The following is a 26,117-nucleotide window of genomic DNA, read 5'->3' on the forward strand; positions in this document are numbered from 1 at the left end:
ATACTATAACATAGGGGCTGAAGTTCCTTCAGGTGCCATATTTCTCCAGCAGGATTTTGATTTGTAAATCACAACTCATGAAATCTATCCAGGGCCCAAACAAACATGCAAGACAATATTCTTGCAGTCTGAGGAGGAACATAAGATAGACTAAAATAGAGTTCCACTGTGATGATTTGTGCCTATAATCCTATTCCTACTGAAGGAAAAATATAAGATACTGTGTGCCTGTATAAGCTTTTCTAAGGATTTCAAATTGTGGAGGAAACATTAGGAACGTCAGATAAAGCCAAAGCTCCAGAGTTAAGTTTAGCACTGAAGCAATAGCACAACTGCAGATATTGACAAAATGCTGAGAAGGGTAACTTTAATTCCAGTTTTTAATTCTCAAAAGGTTTAAAAGTACTACCACTATCCTTTGGGACAAAGACTCAATATTCCACTAGAACCAGGTATCCCAAGTTATCACATATATTTTAAACTGTTCTTTATAATCACCATCTGTGATAATTTCTGGGTTACCAAAAGTGAATCTCCATGTGAACCAAGTTTAAAAGTCACAAAACCTAGTGAGGGTCTCAAGTTCTTTCATATCTCACGTTGCTCTAGATCTGAATGTTAAAATAGACACATTCCCTGGTCTGGTGTTAAAAAGTCAAAGTGCTGCATTTTAAAACTCCATTGATTTTAATGGGGGAGGTCTAAGCATGTGTTCCACTTTCTCACTGAAACCAATGTGTTATAAGCATGTTTCATTTCGGTTGGATTGTGCCCCATAAGTTATGCCAGAAAACCTTGAAAGGGATGTTTGTATTAGCAAATGAGCTTTATCATAAACTTTCTCCCTATCTTGTGGTTTTAAAACAGCACTATCTGCTTTCTATTGAGAATTTTCCCTGGAATAGTCTACTGCTGTGAAAATGGCCAGGATCTCATAAAGTCAGCATTCTGATTTGATGAGCTCAAGCAGGAGAGATTACAATTTAAACAACAATCTTCGCTGTCCAGTGAAGTGGCAAGGGGAATAATCAAAGAACACAAAACACAGAAGGATATTATCTTAATTGTAAGATTAGCTGATATATTTCCCTAGTGGGAGATCTCTTTCAAAAGAATAGCGTTTTCTTAAAGGTAACTTAAGAGACTGACTCTAACTCAGAAAGCTTAATTCAGCCAAAAACATCAGACTTCTGGTCAGCACAGGTCCTGGAAAATTGCACTTTCTGATTCCACTAAAGTGTTGCCCTTACTAGAAAGTGAGTAGTCCTGCCAAAGATGAAACCATTTTCTCATACCCCCAACACCTTCCAAACATATATTTGCTGACTTGACAGAAGGTGGAAAGTTCACGGTTATTGAATTCATCTGTGCTAATACTTGGTCCTTCCTTTCTGCTCTCTGGTAATCAGAACCGCTAGTAGCACCAAGCAGTGAAAGATACAAGAGAACACCTTTCCTTAACCTTGGGTATACTTCTTTAATTCCATATAAGAAAATATGGCCCAGTTCAAACATTTGCTTACTCCACTTGTGAGGAAGTTCACAGAAGAGCTCCATCAGCTCACTATAACACACATGGGGTTCCAAATTAGGATGAATGAATTTTGCAAAATCTGTGTGGGCAAGTTGTGGAACAGAGCAATAATCTTAATTAAAGTACAAAAGTTATTTTTCTCTTGGCACTACTGAAGCACAGAACTAGTAAAACGTAATGGGAATGTACGATAAGTGGGTTTCAACTGAATCTTGAAATAAGCCTCTTCTTCACGAAAGTGTAATTCAGATACAGAAACATGATTTTCCACATTAATTCTTTACTCTTTATTGTATTGCACAAAGTATTAAAACAATGCAGGGACATCACTATATTCCCTGACGTACCATCTGCTGCAGCACAGTCTCCTTTGAGCTTCCCTCTAAAATCATAAAATAACCCATTGCAAAATTTCAAAGATTTGTGTGTCAATGTCAGTAACTGAAAGGAACAAAGCTAAAGGATCAAATACGTATTTTCCATAAATGCACACAAATATACAGTTTATACAATGGCTCTCCAAAAAAAATACCAAGCAACAGCTCACTGGTGCAATTGTGTGTGTGTGTGTGTGTGTGTGTGTGTGTGTGTAGAATCTGATGTGAATGTGCATAAAAACAGATTTCAGCTCATAAAATAATGCAGTGAGTGTAATTCATCTCTTTAAAAATTGGATTGTCTAAGATAGAATACGTATTGGCATAAGAGCTCACATAAGAGGCTCCAGTAACTTCAATGGCACCAGTTTGTATTGGCTACATATATTTCCCATAACAGTTGAACAGAAGAAAGCCATTCCCATTTGAACACAGAGCTATGCATTAACACTCAACAATAACAGTGCAGCCAGAATGAAAAACATTGCTAATAAAAAAAAAACCCCTACTATCATTCTGGGAAAGAGTTACATATTAAGTAATGCTGAACTAATTAACATTTAACCTTCACTTCATAAATCTTCTGCCTGGCACACACAGGGTCCTTGAGAACCAAAGGGTTCCTGAAAATGAATTAATTGTCCTAACTTGCAGAATCAATCCAAATATTATGTTGACGACAACTCTTGGTTCTTAGAAAACAGTTTCATTGGCTGAAAATTGTGTTGTTAAAATACCTCCTCTTGTTATCTGACATTTGCCATGTTAAAAAAATCATGGAAATTAAGTAAAAAAATAGTTTAAAGTCATTTGTTTTAGAAAAATTGTCTACTGCAAAGGGAGTTGGTTTTGTATATAAACACGCAAATCACAATCCATCTAAAGTTAAGCACACTTAAATCCCATTCATCCTCCAAAGGTGCACCCCGTGCTTTACTGAGAAGTAAGGCTCACTGAGTTCAATGAGGCTTATTCCCAAAGAAGTGTGCACAGGATTGCAGCCTCAATTGCTTAACCTTAGCTGGATGGCGCCTGTACATTTCAGTTGTGTTTGTATGAATGACTGAGGCAAAAAAGCAGCAAGTTCTATGTTTTGTTTTTGTCCATTACGTTGAGCACTTCATCCAAAAGTGATGGCCCGAGGTCAAGTTGCAAAGAAAGAAGAGGCTCTGCCAGATCTGAAAGGGAGTCTTCTGATTTAGGCTGAGTCTTGGTTAGATCACATGAAAGATGGCCATTGTCAAATAACTCCTCTGTTTGCCATTCAGCGTATTGCTCCGAAAGGCTGGATGAATGACTGTCTCTCCCATTAGTATAATGCGATGTTGGGACGTTCCGCTCCCATGTGATGTCATCTTTGTATATTTTCCCATTCTCCAAGTGTTTGCTCTTCCCCTGCAACTTTTCTTCCATTACGGGCTCACAGCTATGCCTGGGATTCCTTAAAGGCCCCAAAGAGTCCTGCTTTGAATTAAACGTCACCGGTGACAACAAGGGCAGCATGAGGGCTTGAGAACCACCAATGGCAGGAAGTGATATGGCATTTTTGAGGACCGGAGAAGGCGTTTCGGCAAACACAGAGTCAGAGGTGCTGTTTGCCCTGAGGAACTCATTGTGGCCTTCGCACTGGCTGGCTGTCTCTCCCTCGTTCCCAGGTAAGAGCTCATAATTCCCTTGCAGGAAGGAGATGTCTCCAAAAACATCGTGCTGTCCTTCTTTCCCGATATGAATTGTGTGGCGAAAATCACCGAGAGGTGGGCTGATCATATCAGGAGACAAAATGTCCCTCAGCTTGAATTTCTTCCCTTTCTTATTGTTGCCGGCTTTCAGGTAGATGGGTGTCTTGGCTGGCATCTTTTCGCAGTGTCTGAGCGGCGGCAGGGGGGATTTTTGGTACAAAGGAAGGAATAAAAACAGTCAGCAAGTCTGAGTAGCTCTTCTCCAGCAAATCCTTCTTGTTATCTATGCCATATTATTGACTCTGGCATCGGTTATGAACAGGCATTCACACGCCACCACTGCTGCCTTCCCCGCCTTCCAAAATTCTGTGCCCCAGAACGTCAGTGTAAGCTTCCCTCCTCAAAGTGACACTTCGCTAGGCTTGCAAGAATGCTCACTTTCCTCCAGGACTTCAGCAACCTGCATGAGAAATAAAAGAGGTTATTATTAACTTGCTCTTCATGGTTCATTCAATCTGATATTTGCACAAAAAACCCAAAAACAAAGCAGCAACATAATTAATAGCACTCTTGACAGCTCCAGCGTGGAGATTAGCTGTATGAAGTTGCTTCCCTTCATTAAGCAGGATAAAAGGATTCCTCTAACGAGAGGCTAACCAACCTTTTCCCTGACTTTGTACATTTTGAAAGCCAGAACTCCTTAGACGTGGTTGCCAAATCCAACCCTCTTAATAAACTTACTATATTGGTTTCTCTTGGTTTTCTTATTTTGTCAATCATCTTCCATCTTAGTGCCAGGCAAAGCCCACACCTTTGGACATTCCAGAGGCGCTTCTAAACATCTGTACCAAAAAGTTCCTTCCTCATTAAAAACAGAGGTTTATAAACATAGCTTTGTGGGCCTTTGAAATTGAAGCTGGAATATCTTTGTATGTGTAGTTGGAAAGATCAAAGCTGAAATTGTTTTAACAGATGCCTACAAATTTTAGGGTTTATCTGGGCAATCAGTTCAAAGAATGCCCTTCCTTGCCCCTCAGTTTCAGTTGCATAATATGACAAAGGTTGATTCACAGGCTAAATAGTATGATAGCCAGGCTCCTCATAATGGATTGGGGTTGGAATGACCTCGCTGCAAGGAGGAATATCCAGGCTACTGCCACATTTATTTGCCTTTTAAACTGTAGGGGGTTATTGTTTTTGTTTGTTATTATGTTATGTATTTTTGTGTTTTTTATATTGTAAACTGCCCTGTGATCCTTGGATGAAGGGTGGTTTGGAATTTAATAAATAATGATGATAATATACCTGAAGCAAAGTACTTAACCCGAGGTAATATTTCTGGGTTAGCGGAGTCTGTAACCTGAAGCGTATGTAACCTGAAGCATATGTAACTTGAGATACCACTGTAGTTCCCAAGACCATTAAAGCTGAAGTCTGATTTTTTAGGGAACTATTTTCCCAATAATTTTGCTGACTAGGATTTATGAACTACAGCGTTTAGAATATGTTGTTGTTGTTTAGTCGTTTAGTCGTGTCCGACTCTTTGTGACCCCATGGACCAGAGCATGCCAGGCACTCCTGTGTTTGTTTAGAATATAGTAAAGCTTAAAAAGAAGTTTACCAAATACATTCACACATAAATAGTTCCATATGAATATATAGAAAAAATAAATATAACGTAATAGTAATATATTTTAAACTTCCTTGTTTCAATATATAGGTCAATTTACTACAGGCTTCCTCAACCTCGGCCCTCCAGATGTTTTTGGCTTACAACTCCCATGATCCCTAGCTAGCTGGACCAGTGGTCAGGGATGATGGGAATTGTAGTCTCAAAACATCTGGAGGGCTGAGGTTGAGGAAGCCTGATTTACTGTATAAAAGCCATCATATTTAAATACTTGTTGCATGAATAATCATAGTTAGGAGGAGAAAAAAGATAATGGGAAGTACAGTACCTTCCACCATGCAACCTGAATTTACCAGTATGTGATTCCACCCGAAAAAACAGGGTCAACCTTAAAAGCTGCGCCAGTTTCTCAGAAGCAAGATATTTTCTCTGGTAGTTTTACTTTACATAGGTAGATATTTTCTCTGGTAGTTTTACCTTTAATTTGCTATTTTATATTAAGATTTCTATTTCTTTCTTTCTTACATTTATATCCTGCCTTTCCTCTGATGAGCTCAAGGTGACATATATGGTTTTCTTGCTCCCCATTTTATCCTTACAACAACCCAGTGTGAGAGCCAGAGTGGTGTAGTGGTTAAGAGCGGTAGACTTGTAATCTGGTGAACCGGGTTTGCGTCTCCGCTCCTCCACATGCAGCTGCTGGGTGACCTTGGGCTAGTCACACTTCTCTGAAGTCTCTCAGCCTCACTCACCTCACTGAGTGTTTGTTGTGGGGGAGAAAGGGAAAGGAGATTGTTAGCTGCTTTGAGACTCCTTCGGGTAGTGATAAAGCAGGATATCAAATCCAAACTCTTCCAAACCCTATGAGGTAGAATAGGCTGAAACTGTAACTGCCCCAAACTCACCAAGTTCTAGTCCAACACTCTTACTACTACACCACACTGGCTAATTTTGGCTGTTCTTTTTTAAAAAATATGCTTCCTATCATTATTATTTTATTTTATTTTAAGATGGTGAAAGCATGAAGGGATGTGAGCTATATCACTTGCTGGTGTTATTCAATGTTTCAATTAATTTACACTATTCAATGTTTCAATTAATTTACCAAATAAAAAGAAAAGACATGTGTAGGCAAAAAACAACAACTTACCTTCAATTATCTTTGTAATCCTGTGGAAAATTCTGTAGCTGTGGCAGAGTGTGGTTTCTGGAAAAGAAGAGTGGAGGAGAATGAATGTTGCCTGAAAACACTCTCTTTTATACTTCTGAAATCCCATCATGCCCCTCAACTAGTCAGTTGTGAATGGCTGGCTCCTGTCGTTGGCTTATCTGTAAACATCCTGCCTGGAATTCTTGAAATGCTCCCTGAAAGAATGTGCATCAAAGTAACTTCATTTGATTGTATTAAAGCACTACCCCCCACTTTCACTGACTTAATCACCTTAATACCTCAGTTCAGTAACTTCAAATAATCCTATGTCACAAATTACTCAGGGTGGACTTTTGTTTCTGAAACAGAATTTTCAAGCCTAAGGAATTCTGTACACATTCCTCGGGGCATATATTTTTCAATATTCTGTTTTCTGCCTAATATCTTGGTTACTGTCTAACTTGACAGTAAATTTTTTTGGTTGATTTTTAAAAAGTATTTCTGTAATCTGCCTTGTTTGAAGTGTCTTCTCCCCTCAGCACCACAGTCATATGATTTATTATTAAATCTGATGTCTTAGCCACAGCCTATGTTGGAAGAAGAAGACATTTTAACCCCTCTCTCTATTGAGAGTAGTTAAATGTTGCAAAATAAAAATGTTTGCTAAAAGAGTTCAGATGTTGCACTGTCAGGCCACTTCACATAGTCATCTATTTCTGACCATTATGTGAGAGGGGCACCATGAGCTATTTCAGTAGATTTTAATTTGAATTTAGTAAAGTTTTTACATTACATCCAACCAACCAACCAACCAACCAACCAGCAAAACACTGTTTGGGGTACAAGGTAAATCTGAACAAGTCCAGCACTAGCTGTCCTTGAGGGTAGGCACTTGGTTAGTGTCAAATATATCACTTTAAAATACTGACTATAAAATTATGACGGCCATTTTAGCTTGCAGTGTTAATAAATTCCTTGAAGAATAAATAAAAAAGGATCAAACAAGATTCATGGCAGGCAGATAAATGTCGTAAATTGTATGCAAATTGATCAACTTAATAAAGGTGAAACAGAAGCATAACACACCTTTATTCTTTTAGTTTGTAGATACAGAAAAAGCATTTGACTCTATAGAATGGAAGCCTATGCTTTAAAATTTTGAAGAAATTTGGTCCAGGACTTAGACTTCTGCAGTTTTGTTGAAGCAATATATACAAAATTGTGGGTACAATTTTGATTAATGGAATCATGCATCCCACAATACAACTGCAAAGATGTGTCAGACAGGAATGCACTTTCTTATAATTATTGTTTAATTTACACTTTGAAAATTTAGCACAACAAATCAGGGACAACAAAAACATAAAAGAGATTACCCTACCATGACCCAAATTAAAATTATGCTTTATTCAGATGATACAGCATTTACATTGCAAGGATGTATAGATTCAGTTAAATTTCTGAAGAATATGTTGGAGGAATGTGATAAAGTATCTTCTAGCTATGAAATTAATGCAGAAAAATCAGAAATTACTTATGAATGCTGAAGAACAATATAAAGCTGATACTGAATTTTCAACAGTTTCTAGATACAAGTTAAGAAGTTCTAGATCAGTGATACCCTAACTACCCACCCTGGACCACTTGAAAATTGTTGATATGGTGTGCTAGATGCTTTATTATTTTTAATTACATTTTGATTGTTTCCCTTATTTCTTTTATATTTTACTGTATTCCATGGGATTCATATTGTAAGACAATAAAACACAATACAAGAAATAAGAGAAGCAACTAAAATACAATTAACATCAATACATATTTAATGTGATGGATGTGCCATCTCCTGTCTTCAACCAGAAATCCAGACATGCTGCAGACCTGAATGAGCCACTTGGACTGTGGTTTGGGAACCTACGTTCATAGTACATAGTAATACTGTTTTCGGATGATAAAGCTGCTTGCTGCTTGCTCCAATTCAGTGGTAAAACATGGATTTTCTCTGGGGAAGGCACAGTGACAAAAAATACCCGATCAGAAATGGAGCTTTAAAGCCCTGGCCTGTGCCTAGAAAAGCAGCACAAAAGGAAGTCTGAATGAGCCCTTAAATAAAGATAATTTGGAGAAATATAAGCAGGGTGTGAGAAAGAGTGCCAAGCTACCATTATCATGGCAAGGAAGAATGGTGGTCCTAAAGAGAGAGAAAAATACCTAAATTGGCATTTCTTTTTCTAACACTACCTATAAGGATTATACAAAAATTACACAGCAAAATCCAATCTAAAATTAAAAAGTATATACAGTGGTAAAAAGGTAAAGGTAAAGGGACCCCTGACCATTAGGTCCAGTTGTGGCCAACTCTGGGGTTGTGCGCTCATCTCGCTTTATTGGCCGAGGGAGCTGGCGTACAGCTTCCGGGTCATGTGGCCAGCATGACTAAGCCGCTTCTGGCGAACCAGAGCAGTGCATGGAAACGCTGTTTACCTTCCCGCCGGAGCGGTACCTATTTACCTACTTGCACTTTGACGTGCTTTCGAACTGCTAGGTTGGCAGGAGCAGGGACCGAACAATGGGAGCTCACCCCATCACAGGGATTCGAACTACCAACCTTCTGATCAGCAAGTCCTAGGCTCTGTGGTTTAAATCACAGCGCCACCTGTGTCCATATACAGTCGTACCTTGGGTACCCAATATACAGTAGTACCTCGGGTTAAGTACTTAATTTGTTCCGGAGGTCTGTTCTTAACCTGAAGCACCACTTTAGCTAATGGGGCCTCCTGCTGCTGCCGCACCGCCGCCACACAATTTCTGTTCTCCTCCTGAAGCAAAGTTCTTAACCCAAGGGTTTATTTCTGGTTAAGCGGAGTCTGTAACCTGAAGCGTATGTAACCTGAAGCGTATGTAACCCGAGGTACCACTGTATTAAGAATATATGGAAGTTCAGATAGGGAGACTACATTCTCTGGGGGTACTCCCAGAGCCATCTGTGTTATTCGAGCCTTAAGTAGCCTCAGTGGCTAGGAGGACCTTTTATGGCTGATACACCAACCGCAGCTGTTTTTGGACAGGAATAGCTTGGCCACAGTGATTCATGCATTGGGAACCTCAAGACTTGATTACTGCAATGCATTCTATGTGGGCCTTGGGCCTGGTTTGGAAGCTCCAAATGGTGCAAAATTCTGCAGCAAGACATTTGCTGGGAGCAGACTACTGCCCTTAACAACATGGGTCCAGCATACCTTAAGGGCTGTCTGATCCCTTATATCTCTGCTCCTTTGGAGGAGTCTCTGTTAGAGGTCTCTCATGGCTCAGATGCCATGTATCTACCAGAAGCTGTGCATTCAGTATTGTGGCCCCAAGTCTGTAGAGCTCCCAGCTGAAATTAGGCAGGCCTTCTCCTTACTGAATTTCATATACTTGTCAAACATTTATTGCAGCAAGCATTATAAGGAAGTTACAGTATCACCCTCCTCTGCATAATACAGAGAACATGTTCTCACTTCCCTCAGGCTTGGCTCCAGTGTGACGTCCTAGTTAGCTCAGGTCGGCTTAATGCCCTCATGTGCATCCTTTCAGTGTCAGGTAAAAACCGCTCTCTTCTCCCAGGCATCTGACAGATAATGATGGATGTTCTGTTGTTTATTGATAACTGTTTTCTGCTGCTGAAGTTTTATTGTGTCTGTTTATTGATCCTAGCATTGGTTTTATTGTAATGTATTCTTTTTTGTTTTTATGCTATGCATTTGGATCTTTTGGCAACCTCATGAGAAGAGAAGACTCCCTGGAAAAGACCCTGATGTTGGGAAAGATGGAGGGCACAAGAAGAAGGGGACGATAGAGGACGAGATGGTTGGATAGTGTTCGCGAAGCTACCAGCATGAGTTTGACCAAGCTGCAGGAGGCAGTGGAAGACAGAAGCGCCTGGCGTGCTCTGGTCCATGGGGTCACGAAGAGTCGGACAGGACATGACGACTAAACAACAACAACAACATTTGGATCTTAATTTTCTTTTCTGTTACATTGCTCAAAGGCTCTTTCGCAGTGAGTGGCTAAGTAAAAAAAAAAAGCACAAATAAATAAATAAGAGTATCTAAGTAGGACTGAGGAGACTTGGGTTCAAATCTTCACTCTGCCATAAAGCACGCTGAGCAGCCGTGGACTAATTAGGCTATGCCGAGAGAGACTGTCTCACAGTGTGGGTGAGATGATAAAATAGACAGATTTATTCATCTCAGCAGTGAGATTCATAAGCAGTACCATGGTATATATTTTAAAAAATAAAGTTTAGATCACATTTACACCCAGACATATTCTTCAAGTGTGGGTCTCTGAAAACAAGTCAGTCAATCTACTACATCTGTTTTGATTTTGCCTTTGCATCTAGTATGAAGTAGGATGGTGGATTAAGTTGGTTCTGTCAGCCTGCATAAATTTTGCTTTCAACCATCTCATTTTTGGAATAGAGCAACTCTAGTGGCAAAACATATTGTTCTACAATCCTGGATATCTCTTAAAAAATAAAGACAAAAGGACACGTTACATTTAGGAAAAAATGGGGGGAAAGTGAATGCAATTATCATAAATCCCGAATTATCACGAATAAACCTGGGAGAAATTTTGGGCGTTATTTGAAGAGACCAAAGCTGTTGACGCATTGTTCCAGCCTCGAGCTTTGATCTTGATTTATCATCACATATGGCTTCCTTACCTCCCCATCTTCACTATTCTATCTTTTTTTCCTTTATTTTTAAAAATGTGGATAATGGGCTGCTGACTCAAGCCGGGCAAGGAAAGCATAGAGCAGATTTGACCTCTGTATTTAGGATTTATAGGGTTGCTTTACTCTGCTGCCATTTTGAAAATAAAGTCTGCAAACAGAAAGAGAGATTACACTTGAGTCTGGATTTCCAACATTCAAACCCAGGGTAAGCCAATGTGATGCCCCTCAGGTGTTTTTGGACTACAGTTCCCATCATCTTGGACTCTTGGTCATGTTGCCTGGGTCTGATGGTAGTTCAGCAACATCTGGAGGGCACCGCATTGGCTATCCCTGCCCTAACTATTCTACCACACCGACTCTTAAATGACTGAGTATTTATACAGCGCTTTTTCCTAACTGCTCAAAGTGCTTCATATACCTTATCTCGGTAATCTTCACAAGCCTCCCTGTAAGACCAGTATGATTAGTTCCCAGCAAGTTTGTGGTCAAGCCAGGATTTGAACTTCTGACTTCTGTTCATAGCTCATACTCTTAAATGCTAAATGAACCCCATCTTAGTCATAGACCAGATACTGAAATTCCTACTATTTAAATAGTTACTGCAGTTCACAGATACTACTAGAATTATTCTTTTCTGCTGTATTTGCTATTTTTGTTGGAAACAGGAGAAATGCAAGAAATGCGTTTTTGATGCTGAAAAAGGGAGCAGCAGAGCTTTAGTTGTGTTTCCAAGCAAAGGTTTATGTCTCCCTTCTTTCAAATGAGCAATTTTTAAGCACTATGGCCCTGGAGAGGATAGATACTATTTATTTTATAAGCTGTAAATATAGGACAATGAATATGCTTCAAAAGGAACCTGTGGATATTGGTCATAATGGCGTTTTTGAGCATTTTGCATTATGCTGACTTTGAAATTTAAATGTTCACAAGTCAAGTCATGTAGTGTCATTCTTCTTTCAGATACCAAACTGGTCAAAATGAAAGGTGTGAAATGCTTTAATCAGTTCTAAGATAATTTTGTTTGGATAGGATACACTCAAGATTTTCAGAACAAAAGAGGGTGTGTGAGCATGCAAGGATCTGAGTCATAGATGAGTCATTGATAGTGTTAAGATAAGCATTCAAGAAGAAAACAGAGCTGTTTTGGATTAAATACTTTAGGAAGGATATTGAATTCCAAAAAGACCATAGGGATCACAAGATGTGTGGATCAAAAGCCATAGGTTCTATTCAACGTAACACTAAGCTATGTTTCCATTCTTCTCCTTTCTTCCCCCTACACAACTCCTAAGTCTCTTCTGGACTTTCCCCTAACCCTTTGAAGCAGATCTGAGGACTATGTGGAGTTTACCACTGTATAGTGGTACCTTGGTTTAAGAACTTAATTCGTTCTGGAGGTCTGTTCTTAACTTGAGGTACCACTTTAGCTAATGGGGCCTCCTGCTATCGCTGCACTGGCGAAACACGATTTCTGTTCTCATCCTGAAGCAAAGTTCTTAACCCGAGGTACTATTTCTGGGTTAGCGGAGTCTGGAACCTGAAGTGTCTGTAACCTGAGGTACCACTGTACTAGTGGTGATCGTTGCATGTATGAGCACAACTATTTTGCTGAATGCTGTCCTATGTATTTATTTATGACACTTAAATCTCACCCTGCCAAACTTTTCCTAGAGTGGTTGTGTAAGGAAGTATCTAAGAACTAGGATCAGACAAAATCTAATTTTACATCACAGGGTCCAATGGGCTGGGGACCACTTCTTCTATCATGTTTCTCAACCAGCTTGTATTTCTGTGATTACCAGTGGTTTTTAGAAAATAAATTTGACTAAGAACTTGGTATGTTAAATCTAGAAATATAAGTCTAAAAAGGAGGAGATCATAGTGGTCATAGTGGACTTTTATTGCACGCTTTGAGCAAAGCTAAGCATTCCATTCCATTAATTTCAGTACTTGACATCATTTGGATTCTCTTCTCACGGTGGCCCATTAGGTATTCAGAGACATAAAACCTCTGACACTGGAGGTAATATGTAAACATTATTACTAGTTCCTATTGATAACCTTATCCTCCTTCAAGGTAGCTATGGTGAGAATATCTTTCAACATATCTCCCACTGCAACCAATGGAACTGAAAAATCATTAACTTTGCCTGGATCATACCCTTAATGCTGTTAGAAGGAAGAGAGTGAATGATTGTTCAATTGATCCAACAAGAATAAGCTAAGAAACAAGGAGGTTGAGTTACAATAAAATTTAGGCAAAATGTTTATGAACACTGAAGCAAGTGACTGAACCAGAAGGCCAATTGTATGCCTTCTTGCTCCACATGTTGTGTCCCAAGTGAAACAGAACAATATTATATGGCAGATATATCATATACTTTCCTTCTAATGTATTTAAAAGTGTCAGTTATCCATGCTATTGTCCTTAAGCTTTTTACAACACCCTCCCACACACATACCATGGAATTTTCTATAAGCAAAGATGAATGGCATGAAATAGGATGTATCAAATAGGATGTATGAACTGTTCTCTTGCATATATCTCACTGAAAGATTTGTGTGCAATTAATACATACATTGGTAGAATGTTTTTTAAAATGTGGGTTATGGATATGAAAAATAATCAGGAGCAAAATGTCTTATAAATGCTTTTTTGGATGGGAGGTGATTTTTTTCAGTGGGCATGTGTGTTTTCATACATCCAAGTTCAAATTCAGTCTTGGGTTAAACCTGGAAAATATGGATTTGTGATGCCTACTGATCCAACGGTAATATTTGTTCCTCCACTAAAATCACTATAAATGGTTATATAATGGTTACTAACAACCCATTAGTAAAGATGGACAGGAGACTAATACTCTGGGAGTGTTGTGTAAATCTGTTTGGATGTAATTTCCCAGAAGCTTTTGCATAAATGCTCAGTGTGATGCATGAATGGAGCATGAAAGCAGTCTTTGTACCATACTAAAACTGCAAACAGAAGAAATTAAAACACACCAGATCCATAGCACTGTTGAAGGCTAATGATTATTCACACATGCATGCAGCTTACTTGATTTCTCTATACATGATGACTGGCAAGTGTGGCCTTTTAGATAAGGCAGTGTAAAATTTATATCACTGGGGTTTGATATGTGATGGTCATGGGTGATCTTAGGTACTGGGAATCAACAATAACAATGTTAATATGAGACAGTGTGGAAAACCGCACACACATGGGGCACTGCTGGTGCATGGCTTGTCTGAAGCGGCAAGGAACATAGGAATTGTTCTCTCTTTAACATTGCATAGTGCCAAACCTGCTAACTAAGATGTTTCCACACAGGTTTTGGATGTAGTGATGCAGCATAGTCCATCTTTGCAACTGCACAGGTGCTGGTCTATACAGTAGATACGGGAAATCAGTGTGGATGGATCACACAGTGAAGTAAAATGTTGTGTGTATAGATAAAAATGGTGTCTGTCCGCAATTGTTGTTGCTTATTCGTTTAGTCATGTCCGACTCTTCGTGACCCCATGGACCGGAGCATGCCAGGCATTCCTGTCTTCCACTGCCTAGTTTGTCTAGTTTGGTCAAACTCATGCCGGTAGCTTCAAGAACACTGTCCAACCATCTCGTCCTCTGTCATCCCCTTCTCCTTGTGCCCTCCATCTTTCCCAACATCAGGGTCTTTTCCAGGGAGTCTTCTCTTCTCATGAGGTGGCTAAAGTATTGGAGCCTCAGTTTCACATTCTGTCCTTCCAGTGAGCACTCAGGGCTGATTTCCTTAAGAATTGATACGTTTGATCTTCTTGCAGTCCATGGGACTCTCAAGAGTCTCCTCCAGCACCATAATTCAAAAGCATCAATTCTTCAGCCTTCTTTATGGTCCAGCTCTCACTTCCATACATCACTACTGAGAAAACCATAGTTTTCACTATACGGACCTTTGTTGGCCCGTCCCCAATAGTTATTCTCAAATTTCTGACAGTACCTTAACCAAATCTAGCATACTGGTCTTTAGTTCTCTTCAAGGGTTCAAAGAACTTGTGGGGGCTTAAAGTCAGGAGAAGATACACATGCAAGCTTTGTCCTTGACATTCCCACATGGGCTTTTCTTGTTCAACTATGAAGAAAGTGTTTAAACATTTGAATCCCTTAAATGTAGGGAGTTTAATGGAATGGGGATAAGCCATCTAGCTTTATCTTCAGGAGAGGTAAGAATTTTGTGAAAATATATGTGGCAACATTTTCCGACAAGTGATTCCACAAATGAATCATAAGATGGTATGAGGACTCCACCATATGCCCTCTTGAATGTTTGAATAGGCTTTTGGTAACTTTGGGGATGTTCTGTGGGAGCACAGATTTCTGGACATTAATGTTGGGAATCGTCCCTGAAAGCATCATTACATGACCCATGAATTAAGGATGTCCTAAACCCATTGCTGTGATAGCTTACACAATATACCTCCCAGTGGCCTTTGAATGATTCCCCCCATGTGCTACTGGAGCGATCTTCCTGGTTTTGAGAAGCCCACCCCAAAGCAAAGCTTTGCACAAAAATACAAAAACTCCATTTAAGTGCGTTAACCCCTAATGATACAAATAGGCATGATATTTATGGCCAACCTCTTCCTACTGTCATGTTAATGTTACTCAAACAATCTTGACAATTATGTAGTAAGAGCAGCTTTACTTTCTGCTGTGGCATTTTCCTATCAGTAAGCTGAAGGGAAATCCTAGGTGGCAATGACATTCTGCAGTCTTACGCATAGCTTTCGCCTCTGACTAGGAGGAGAGACATGCCAAGACTTGCTTCAACCTCCCTTCTAGAATCCTCCTGCACATTTAACCCTCCTTGAGGCCATCTGTGCAACAAGGGTCATATATTTTTTTACCTTATTGCCTTGGCTCTTGTCTAGTGTAACAGGAAAACAAATGACTGTGTGTAATGCATGGCTTTAGTTAAAAGGGAATCCTAGGAAATGCTGGATGTGGTTTGTGAAATTTGCTGGACAGCAACAATATTTGTTATGTTGCTCTCTCTGGGTCTACATGGGAATCGCTGACTACTATTCTCAAGTCATGTGCATCGGTGCAGCCCCACTAAGTCAACTGAAACAGGTGGAGTTGTATTGTGACTTATGTTTAAGTCAACATTAGGCAGTAATAGCCACTCATTATACCCATAAGCAGGGTAGAAACAACCACAAAGTTTGCCTGTTCTACAAGTTTAGGCCTGGTGTCATTTATATCAAAAGCAAAGTAAGAACGAGTACTTATATTTCAGCAGTGATGTAATTTAAGGCTTTACTTGAAAGCAAGTCCCATTGATTTTAACTAAAATACTTTTAAATAAGTATATTTAGAAGTCCTTGCAAATGAACATCCAGAAGAAAATAGGCTCCCTTCTTCCCCGCTCCCAAAGTCTGCACACTGGCTAGCTAAAAGGGGGGGGAGGGGAATAAATCAGCTGTTCTAGTTTAGGAAGGCTTCCTTCTCCAGTTCATAGCCAGAGGGTGGGGTAGTTTTTACTTACCACAGGTAATCAGATGAGTTGCTATTTATAAAATGGGTTTTGGGATTTACATATCCTCCTTCAACTGAAAAGGACATTTTCCAAAATAAGAAAAAGTGTTGGTGTGATAAATTCATTAACCTTTAAATATTTCACACACAATCTCTCCTAGTTTTCAGATGGTGGTATAATTAGGAGAAATGGTCCGTTGAAAAAGAGTTGTGTATTAAAATAGATGTTTTGCAGAGTGTCATCTGATCTAAGGGCACCAGCTCTGATGTCATTTTAGGGCAAGGCAAAGACCTATTTATTTGCCTGGGTTTTTGAACTGAAAGCCTAACTGTGGTTTCATGCATTCCGTTGTATTTTATGGTTGGTTTTTAACTGTTTGACGATTTCTGTTTTCTGCTGTTTGTTGATTGTGCAGTATGATTATTGCTGCTGGTGTTTATTTGTTGTTGTTACCTCTGTGTTGTTGCTGCTGGCATCCCTCTATCTCGAGAGACAACAGATTATTCCCTGGTATCTCAACCTGAAAGTTTCATTGAAGGGCCACATAGAAATATTTTAAATACAAATAAACCCAAAAGCAAGCCAACAATGCAGTGGGTTATAGAAAGTGAAAAATCTTAGTGCAGTGCTTCCTTATACATGTATAAAATTATGGCTGATTGGGAGGTCTTACACAACAGATCTCCTTCCTCCTGTCCCTTCTCTAAAACTTACATTTTTTTACTTTGCTTAAAAAGGCAGCTGGGCGCACTGTGAACCACATTGCTGGTAAGAAACCCAGCCACCACTGCCTTAACTTAGGCTTGCCATCTGTCAGGAAAATTCCTGACACATCCTGGTTTTCCAGTGTAAAAATGGCGTCGGGGGAATTTTGCCGAAACAGCAAAATGTCAGGGAAAACCCGGATGTATGGCAACGCAATGGGAAAAGCAGCGGAAACGGCTCAGAAAGCTTAAGGAATTTTACTTTTTGAAATATGGCCTAGCCTTAACTTCCCAGATATCTATGAAAAATTTATGGAAATTTGTGTCTGGGCCTGTGTCCCAGGGCCTTTAAGTCCTTGCAATGCCATGTCTGCATGTGCTTTGGAGGGACCTAGTCACAGTGCTTATGACTGGATAGAGAACCCTGGAAGGCAACACTGGGGACCTAGGCAAGAGCTTCCTCACTCCTGCTCTAGGTAATACTACACCAACTCCAAAGATTTGGGTTGAGATCTGAACTTTTAGACTCTTTTTGAAGCATAAGAAGAGTCCTGTCTCCCACTTTCTAGCAGGCCTTTGCGTAAGAGTTAATCACACAGATGTCATGCTGCACCTTCATCCAGCAGATAAGGAGTGGTGGGACCTCTGTCCTGCCAAGGGATTTCTTCAAAGGTTCTGCTGGAGATTGTAGGCCAGTAGTGAATGGGACCAAAGTCTGTGTGGGCAGTACTAGAGCCAAAAGTGCATGTTCCCCTTTTCAGTGTGACCAGAAACAAGTGTGAGGGCTGCCCCTTTTCTTTCTTTTCTTTTCTTTCTTTCTTTCTTTCTTTCTTTCTTTCTTTCTTTCTTTCTGTCATATTGTTTTTTCTGTCTACCAAACCCTTTCCGTCGTTTTTTCTGTTCCTTCCACCCACAGGAAACTAGGCTGTCCACCCCTGCAGTAGATACATATCTACATATCACAAACACCCCCTATTTTAGGAAAATGAGACAAGCTGGGATATTGTTCTCTTTGATGTGTAACTTAATACTATCTTTCAAGCTATGCAGATGGTTCTCTCTGCCTACTGTAGGTGTGGGCTCTGCCTAACTACAACTGCCTTACTCCATTCAGCAGACTAAAACAAACAGTAATTAGACCATGTTTCAGTCATAACATCTAAAATTGTATGCTAGACCTCCATTTTATACAGTGTGGAGCCAATACAGAGAAAAGGCATTAAGTTATTGACTGAATAGTGTTCTTCATCCTATTGCCCTTTCAGAAGCTGATTTTCAGGAGATAGTTTGTTTGACAACTCTAAAGCAGCAGTCACAGTCCAAGACAAGGGGTGTCCACTCATTCCCCAAACACATGGAGGGCTTCCAGTCTTCAGCACCAATACTGCATACCTTGTGTCAATATCTGCATGTTCTGTTGGATGTCTAGAAGCACAGCCCAAACCCTGATCATGTGGAGTGCTTGAAGGCAGATATTGAGGGTACAGAATGGACTGAGCAAACACCACAGAATTAGTAATTAAGTTTTAATCTACAGCTGAAATGGTTCACCATAGATGTAGTCCTGAACATACTTACTTGTGAATAACCCCCATGAATTCAATGGGACTAAGTTCCAAATAAATATGCATATGATTGCACTTCATGCCAATGTAAGTCTATAGCTGACTACACAAAAGTATGGATATTTCTATGCATAGAAGCAGGGTTTTCTGAGGGAAATTATTTCAGTTTTTGTCTGATCTCATCTGAATAACATTTTCCTTTTCACGGATTTGATCTTATCTACGGACTTTCCCAACAATGATCTAGCTGGCATGCAACACTAAACCATGGCTCAACATTACAAGGGTGAGCAACAGTGAGCCTGGTTCCACATGCCTCTCTCTGTCCTCCAGCACATCTGCAATGGCACTGGAAGCTTTGCTTCAGATTATCCACACATCCAAATCCTAAACTGTAGTTAATCATAACTATGCTTTGTTGAAACAAGGCATCTTCATACACTTCATACATACATGGAGTGTAAACTGTGTTGGATTTGGTCAACATGGCAAGCTCTGACTAATCTATAACAGAAACCAAAGCTTCCGAACTCTTATTTGTGGCCTACTGTAGGAGAAAGGAGTTTGCCTAGGCCTGTTCTCCTATCACTAAACCATGGTTTAGCATTATATCCAAACCTGCACAATATGATCAAAAGAACATTAAATTTCTAATACTGGAAACATTCACAAGCAACAAGATATATCCAATCAAATATTTGATCTTGGGTGTGTCAGGCCAGGGATTCCATGGCAAATAGACATAACTGCCAAGTTTTGGTAGACTCCCAAATGCAAAAGACTTTGCTTTAGTCTTAAGCCAAACTAAACAAGAGAGCAAATGACGCTGCAGGATTTTAGGCTCAGACACTATCAACTGACAAAACACCAAATTGATTTGGCATTTAATTCCCATAGCTAATGTCTCAGGACTGGATTTATGCTGGTTAATTGAGTTGATTTTCCATGGTAAATTAAGAAAAGGTTCCTCCCCTATATATATTTTTTGACCACTAGCTACATGCAAGGGCTGATGTAAAAAGCCTGAGTGAAAGCATATGATTTAAACATTTTTAATGCATTTTAAATTAGCTGAGGTTAACTGAGTTGAAATTAAAGCTCTTCCAGTGACCCCTGTGGAACTGCAATTTATCTCGATGCCAACAATCCCATATATTTAGCTTAAAGAAACTCCATACTTCTCAAAGTATTCGAGACTCATTATTTTCATCAGATATTGCCCAAAGAATTAGTCCCTGAGAAAGTATAAAATTGATAAACTAGTAAGGGATATGATCCATGGACAAATTCTTCTGAACATGCACCGTGGAGAAGAATCAGAGTAGTTCAATAATACTTTTGCTTCTTCGTGGATTATATCCAACTTTTCTCTGCTCAGTGTTAGGTCTGAGACCATCCCATGGAGTAGGCTTTTAGGAGTAAGTTGTGTGGAAATACAAGCTTTTGCAAGCTAGGAAATCCATATATCTAAAAGTCCCCATTGCAGATTTAGAACCAGGAAAGCCTTCCTGAAGAGAACGACTTGGATGATGGACTCAAGGGCATCCTGATCAAATTTGCAGATGACACCAAACTGGGAGGGGAGGCTAACACCCCAGAGGACAGGATCACACTTCAAAACGACCTTGACAGATTAGAGAACTGGGCAAAAACAAACAAGATGAATTTTAACAGGGAGAAATGTAAAGTATTGCACTTGGGCAAAAAAAATGAGAGGCACAAATACAAGATGGGTGACACCTGGCTTGAGAGCAGTACATGTGAAAAGGATCTAGGAGTCTTGGTTGACCACAAACTTGACATGAGCCAACAGTGTGACGCGGCAGCTAAAAAAGCCAATGAAATTCTGGGCTGCATCAATAGGAATATAGCATATAGATCAAGGGAAGTAATAGTGCCACTGTATTCTGCTCTGGTCAGACCTCACCTGGAGTACTGTGTCCAGTTCTGGGCACCACAGTTCAAGAAGGACACTGACAAACTGGAATGTGTCCAGAGGAGGGCAACCAAAATGGTCAAAGGCCTGGAAACAATGCCTTATGAGGAACGGCTAAGGGAGCTGGGCATGTTTAGCCTGCAGAAGAGGAGGTTAAGGGGTGATATAATAGGCATGTTCAAATATATAAAAGGATGTCACATAGAGGAGGGAGAAAGGTTGTTTTCTGCTGCTCCAGAGAAGCAGACACGGAGCAATGGATCCAAACTACAAGAAAGAAGATTCCACCTAAACATTAGGAAGAACTTCCTGACAGTAAGAGCTGTTCGACAGTGGAATTTGCTGCCAAGGAGTGTGGTGGAGTCTCCTACTTTGGAGATCTTTAAGCAGAGGCTTGACAACCATATGTCAGGAGTGCTCTGATGGTGTTTCCTGCTTGGCAGGGGGTTGGACTCGATGGCCCTTGTGGTCTCTTCCAACTCTATGATTCTATGATTCTATGATTCTAACATTCCACAGAGTGAATGTCACGATTAAGAAAATTCTTTTTCCAGGTAAACATCACTCTAAGGCAGTGTCATACTGTAGGAACCCCTCAGCATAGTCAGGCAAGGTGATGCCGCCTCCCACAGCTGCTGCTACCCTACTCCTGTCCTTAGCATTCTTAACACTGAGGCAAGTATTTTTGAATGCCACTTGAAGTATGGAATTATCATAGAATCTTAGAGCTGGAAGAGAACCAAGGGTCATCTAGTTCAACCCCCTACAATGCAGGAATTATTATTACTGTCCATTCTTACTGTGAAAACATTATCATACCAAATGGTGAAATGCGTCTATCATGTATTGCATATCTTTATGGGATACGATTCTCCTACATCCTTACTATTCTGTCACATTTTAGAGCAACTCCTTTTTAAATATACAAAATTTTCTACCACCATGCAATGGGATTGGATATAACTATAGTCAGATGTTTGCATAATTGACATGTCACATTCTTATCATCATTCTTATCATCATTGCCTCCTCAGAATTAGGATCATTGTGCACAAGGCACATTTTTTCTAGCACTTACATGGTTAATCATCAGTCTCTGCCCCCACAGAGCTCCACATGCTCAGCGAAACCTCTATGAAACTCGAGACCACAGCCATCATCTGTAAAAGGTAAAGGACCCCTGGACAGTTAAGTCCAGTCAAAGGCGACTATGGGGTTGTGGCGCTCATCTCACTTTCAGGCCAAGGGATCAGCGTTTGTCCACAGACAGCTTTCTGGTTCATGTGGCCAGCATGACTAAACTGCTTCTGGTGCAACGGAACACTGCGATGGAAACCAGAACACACGGAAACCCCGTTTACCTTCCTGCTGCAGTGGTACCTATTTATCTACTTGCAAGGGAATGCTTTCGAACTGCTAGGTTGGCAGGTGCTGGGACAGAGCAATGGGGTTGCAGGGGTTCGAACTGCCAACCTTCTGACTGGCAAGCCCAAGAGGCTCAGTGGTTTAGACCACAGTGCCACCTGTGTCCCTCTAGCCATCATCTGTGGAAGCATATTGTCACAACCACCTCCATTACAGTGGCCACAAGGCATACAGTGGTGCCTCGCAAGACGAAATTAATTCGTTCCGCAAGTCTCTTCGTCTTGCTCAGTGAGGGTCACTGAAGGCCAATGCTATGCAAAAAACAGCAACATATGGTTTTTGCACACTACTCTTGAGCACTTAATAAGCCACACTAGCAGCCTGTCAATGCAAACTCAACGTCAATGAAAATGAAGCCATGCCATTGGCCTTCATGTGGTCATGCCTGCATGTGGAAGTCAGTTCATGCAGCAGCTGCCATAGTCGATATGGCTTTGAGAATGGGCCGGAATGGGAACTGATCACCACTACCTACAAAGTTATTAGCAGAATTGAATAGAATTTTATTGGGGGGTGGGGCTGAGAATATAGTAACCAAAGCCCCACAATGGATTGTTTGCCCAAAGTAGAGCTCATTATCAGAATTTGAAAACGTAAATGGTAATCCGACAGCAAAGACAACTCCCTACTGGGAATTTATCATTAGTAACACTGGCAGCAGGCATTCTAGACATCCTAAGATTACTCAGCTCTTGGTATCTCTAACTGAAAACAGACCCTTCACTGTGTATATGGAATGTGCATCCTGAAAAACATAGACAAAATAATAGTATATGTCTCTTGTCTTCCACAACATCTCAGCTCTAGCTTGTTCACCTCAGAGAATAAATTGAATTAAAGGGAGTTTAGGAATCTAAGTTAAACCATATTACCCTCAACAGTTAATTTGATTTTATAGCAAAGCTAGAGGGGGTTATATCAAATGCAAAATGATAGTCAATGACTAATTGTGGTAGGCAATTTAAAGCGATTTTAGTCTAAATTAACTCTGGCCTAGATGAGAAGATCCAGTTACTCCCATACAAACAATATGTGAAACATGCATGACGAGAGAGAAAAATTTGCCTCTTCTGTAAAACATAATATAGTTTACAAAACGCATGTAAAATGCCAGCTTGGTAATAGAGAGTGACATTTGAGAATTCCTTTTAAGAGCCAAATATCCAGATGTGTCTGGATATGTGTATCAGATATATGTCAGACTCTGTTCCAAAATCAGAATTCTAGCGCTGGTTTGTATCTGACGTTCAGACAGCATAACTCCCTGAACGGAGAGGTGCATTCTTCCATGCCTACCAGCAAGAGGGTGGGGGAGACACATTGTGCCACAGCTGCTGCCTGTAGGATAAAGAATAGGTTTAGGAAAATAAACCCTTTCAAGCAATTTGCCACATGCAGGGATCGCCAGGGTTCAATGAAAGAATATATTTGCAATACGAGGCAGGGAATATGCTAAGTATAAACGCCAAGCCTCTGAGTATGTAGAGAATTCTTTCCCTTACCACCAAGCCTGTCTGCACATCCGTAGGATTGAGAATAAGGACTTCCATGACAGGTGGGCATAAAAGCCTAAATCGAGTTCTTTCACTTAAGACAGTGATGGCCAAACTCGGCCCTCCGGCTGCTTTGGGACTACAATTCCCATCATCCCTGACTACTGGTCCAGTTAGCTAGGGATGATGGGAGTTGTAGTCCAAAAACAGCTGGAGGGCCAAGTTTGGCCATCACTGACTTAAGATAATAAGCACTAGCCACATGCCAAAGGCAGGGAAGGGGACCTCTGGAAGCAGTTTATTTGTTTGGGTATCTAGCCACATTTCTCCTCTCTAGTAGAGCATCAGCCCAAACAAATCAATCTTCTTCTTTCTAGGACAGTATCAGCCCAAACAAATCAACCTTCCAGCAATTCAACATGGCACCCGGACTTGGATTTTGATGGGCTTTAAAGGGAACAGATTTTTACAATTACAGAGCAGCCACGTGCAATGCCTCTCTATGTGCCCTTGCTGACTGAAGCTGGCACATGAATGGTACCATCAAGAAGGTGCAGGAGGTTGATCTGAAAAGTTGGGATAGAAGCAAGGAACAAACAGATGGTGTGGTGAGCATTGAAATCTATTAAGATTTTATAGGGCACCTTATGCCTACAAGCCAAAAAGGAGCCAATGCAGATTTGGTTCCTCCCCATTTCCAGATTGGGTGGCTGGTAGCCATAATCTGAAATGCAACTTTACGCCACACACATCAACAGTATTTATACCAGTTTAATTGTCACACCTTGCCTCAGGGAATCCTGGGAAATGAAGTTATTTGAGACTGCTTGTAAGTCTTTGCAAGGGATCCTCAAAGAAACCTGACAATTCCTTGAGCAGAGGAAACTAAGACAATTAAATAGGTTCTAACTTATCAGAAAAGATATACAGAAAACCCATCAAAAGTGATAGCTAATATGTAATACGAATATTCAATTAGTTTCCATTTTGAGGTAACAGCTTGAATGAACAAGGGGATGGTAGCAGTTTCATACTTTTCTGGTTATCAATTTATATTATAGCATATGTGAAATCATCCTTAGCATGAATATAAATTGTATCCAAGAAATCCTCTGAAGAGAAAGGTATATTAGCACCAATGGTACATTCTGATACCCCATTTTTACTTTTTGTGGTTGATGTCTCTCAGTCTCTTCCCACAAAGATAAACTACTCTGAGGTGAAATTTCTCACCACAGGGTAGCTTTGTCATCTATATCATCCTGCTGAGAGGCATGAAGAATTTTACTATCCCTCAAGTGCAGATGTGTGACAATCTGGAAGCAATTTCTACTGAAATTAGTGAGACTTGCATCAAATCACTGAAGAAAGGAAGACAACACCACAATCCCAGGCACACTTTCTTGGAAGCAAAACCTCTGAAATCAATGGACTTACTCATTTCACGGAAACATGCTTAGAATCAAGATGAAAATAATATTAGGGAAACAATAATTATCTACCTACAGTAGGCCATGATGGAGGCATCAGATTAAAACTTATTATATCCACTCCATTTCCGTTGTTTAGCTGGGGTAGATCATCACTTCCTCTTCTGTACTGTTCTTTTTGAATAACTTGTTTGTTTGTTTGTTTGTTTGTTGTTACCAGAGCAGGTGAAATGCTGCCTGTCTCTTAAACATGATTAAACAGGGCCACTAAATTGTACATTCTGTGAGGATACCAGAAATAAACAGGCAAGACGCAAGGTGTGAGTTCAAACACATACCACTTTATTAATGACAAGTTGTAAACTTATGATACTCAGAGGGGAAGGAAGCCAATGCGTGGGAAATATTCCATATTATTTATCAGTCTGCTAGGCATATTACGATTGGGTGAGCCTGTGCTGCAGGGGAAAAAGTTGGCCTTAATACTGCATCTTCGCTGCACTCAACTCCTTCAGCTGAAGAAGGAGGGTTTCCTGACTCACACCCCCTTAGACCCCACAACTCCAAATAGGTTAGCCTCAAAACTGATCTATAACCTGCCCTATGAATCACACAACCTGAAAAGTGATAGTCTTTGGAATAACCATACACCCGAAAAGCGCCTCAGGGTGCTCTTTGTGCCAGCCTCTTCCCTTTCTCACACGCGCTTGACAAGTGACCAAACCAATGAAGCTATTTATTCAGCTCCCACCTCTAAGTGCTCCAACCATGTTCTTCTACAGTATGGAGTAGGCAAAAAAAAAAAGGGGGGGACTGCCAATCAATCACAGCTGATCAAAAAATCCCTACTCACCCCCATCACAACAATCAGCTAATTCCAATCTGTAAATGGGAAAAGAAGTTTGGGCACTAGTTCTAAGACCAGGAGGAGGGAGGGAATGGGTGGGGCGGCCTTTTACAT

At 40.3% G+C, this 26,117-nt stretch overlaps 1 protein-coding gene across 3 annotated transcripts in view; it reads right to left on the bottom strand.

The window, feature by feature from the left end:
• Positions 1-1,797: 1,797 nt before the first annotated feature.
• Positions 1,798-26,117, bottom strand: part of CDC42EP3 (CDC42 effector protein 3) — an 81,898-nt gene continuing 57,578 nt past the window's right edge. For 2 of the 3 annotated variants that reach the window (XM_082216272.1, XM_082216271.1), the window contains 2 exons: positions 6,371-6,427; positions 1,798-4,050 (listed from right to left, as the gene is read on the bottom strand). In XM_082216272.1, coding sequence (XP_082072398.1) covers positions 2,998-3,765 — 768 coding nt within the window. In that variant the 5' untranslated portion in view covers positions 3,766-4,050; positions 6,371-6,427 and the 3' untranslated portion in view covers positions 1,798-2,997. Of the gene's footprint in view, positions 4,051-6,370; positions 6,428-21,886; positions 21,906-26,117 lie in introns of those variants that run through there. The other variant, XM_082216273.1, reaches the window with a different exon arrangement.

This window comes from Podarcis vaucheri, assembly GCF_965113315.1.
Source record: "Podarcis vaucheri genome assembly, chromosome: 3".
Classification (NCBI taxonomy): domain Eukaryota; kingdom Metazoa; phylum Chordata; class Lepidosauria; order Squamata; family Lacertidae; genus Podarcis; species Podarcis vaucheri.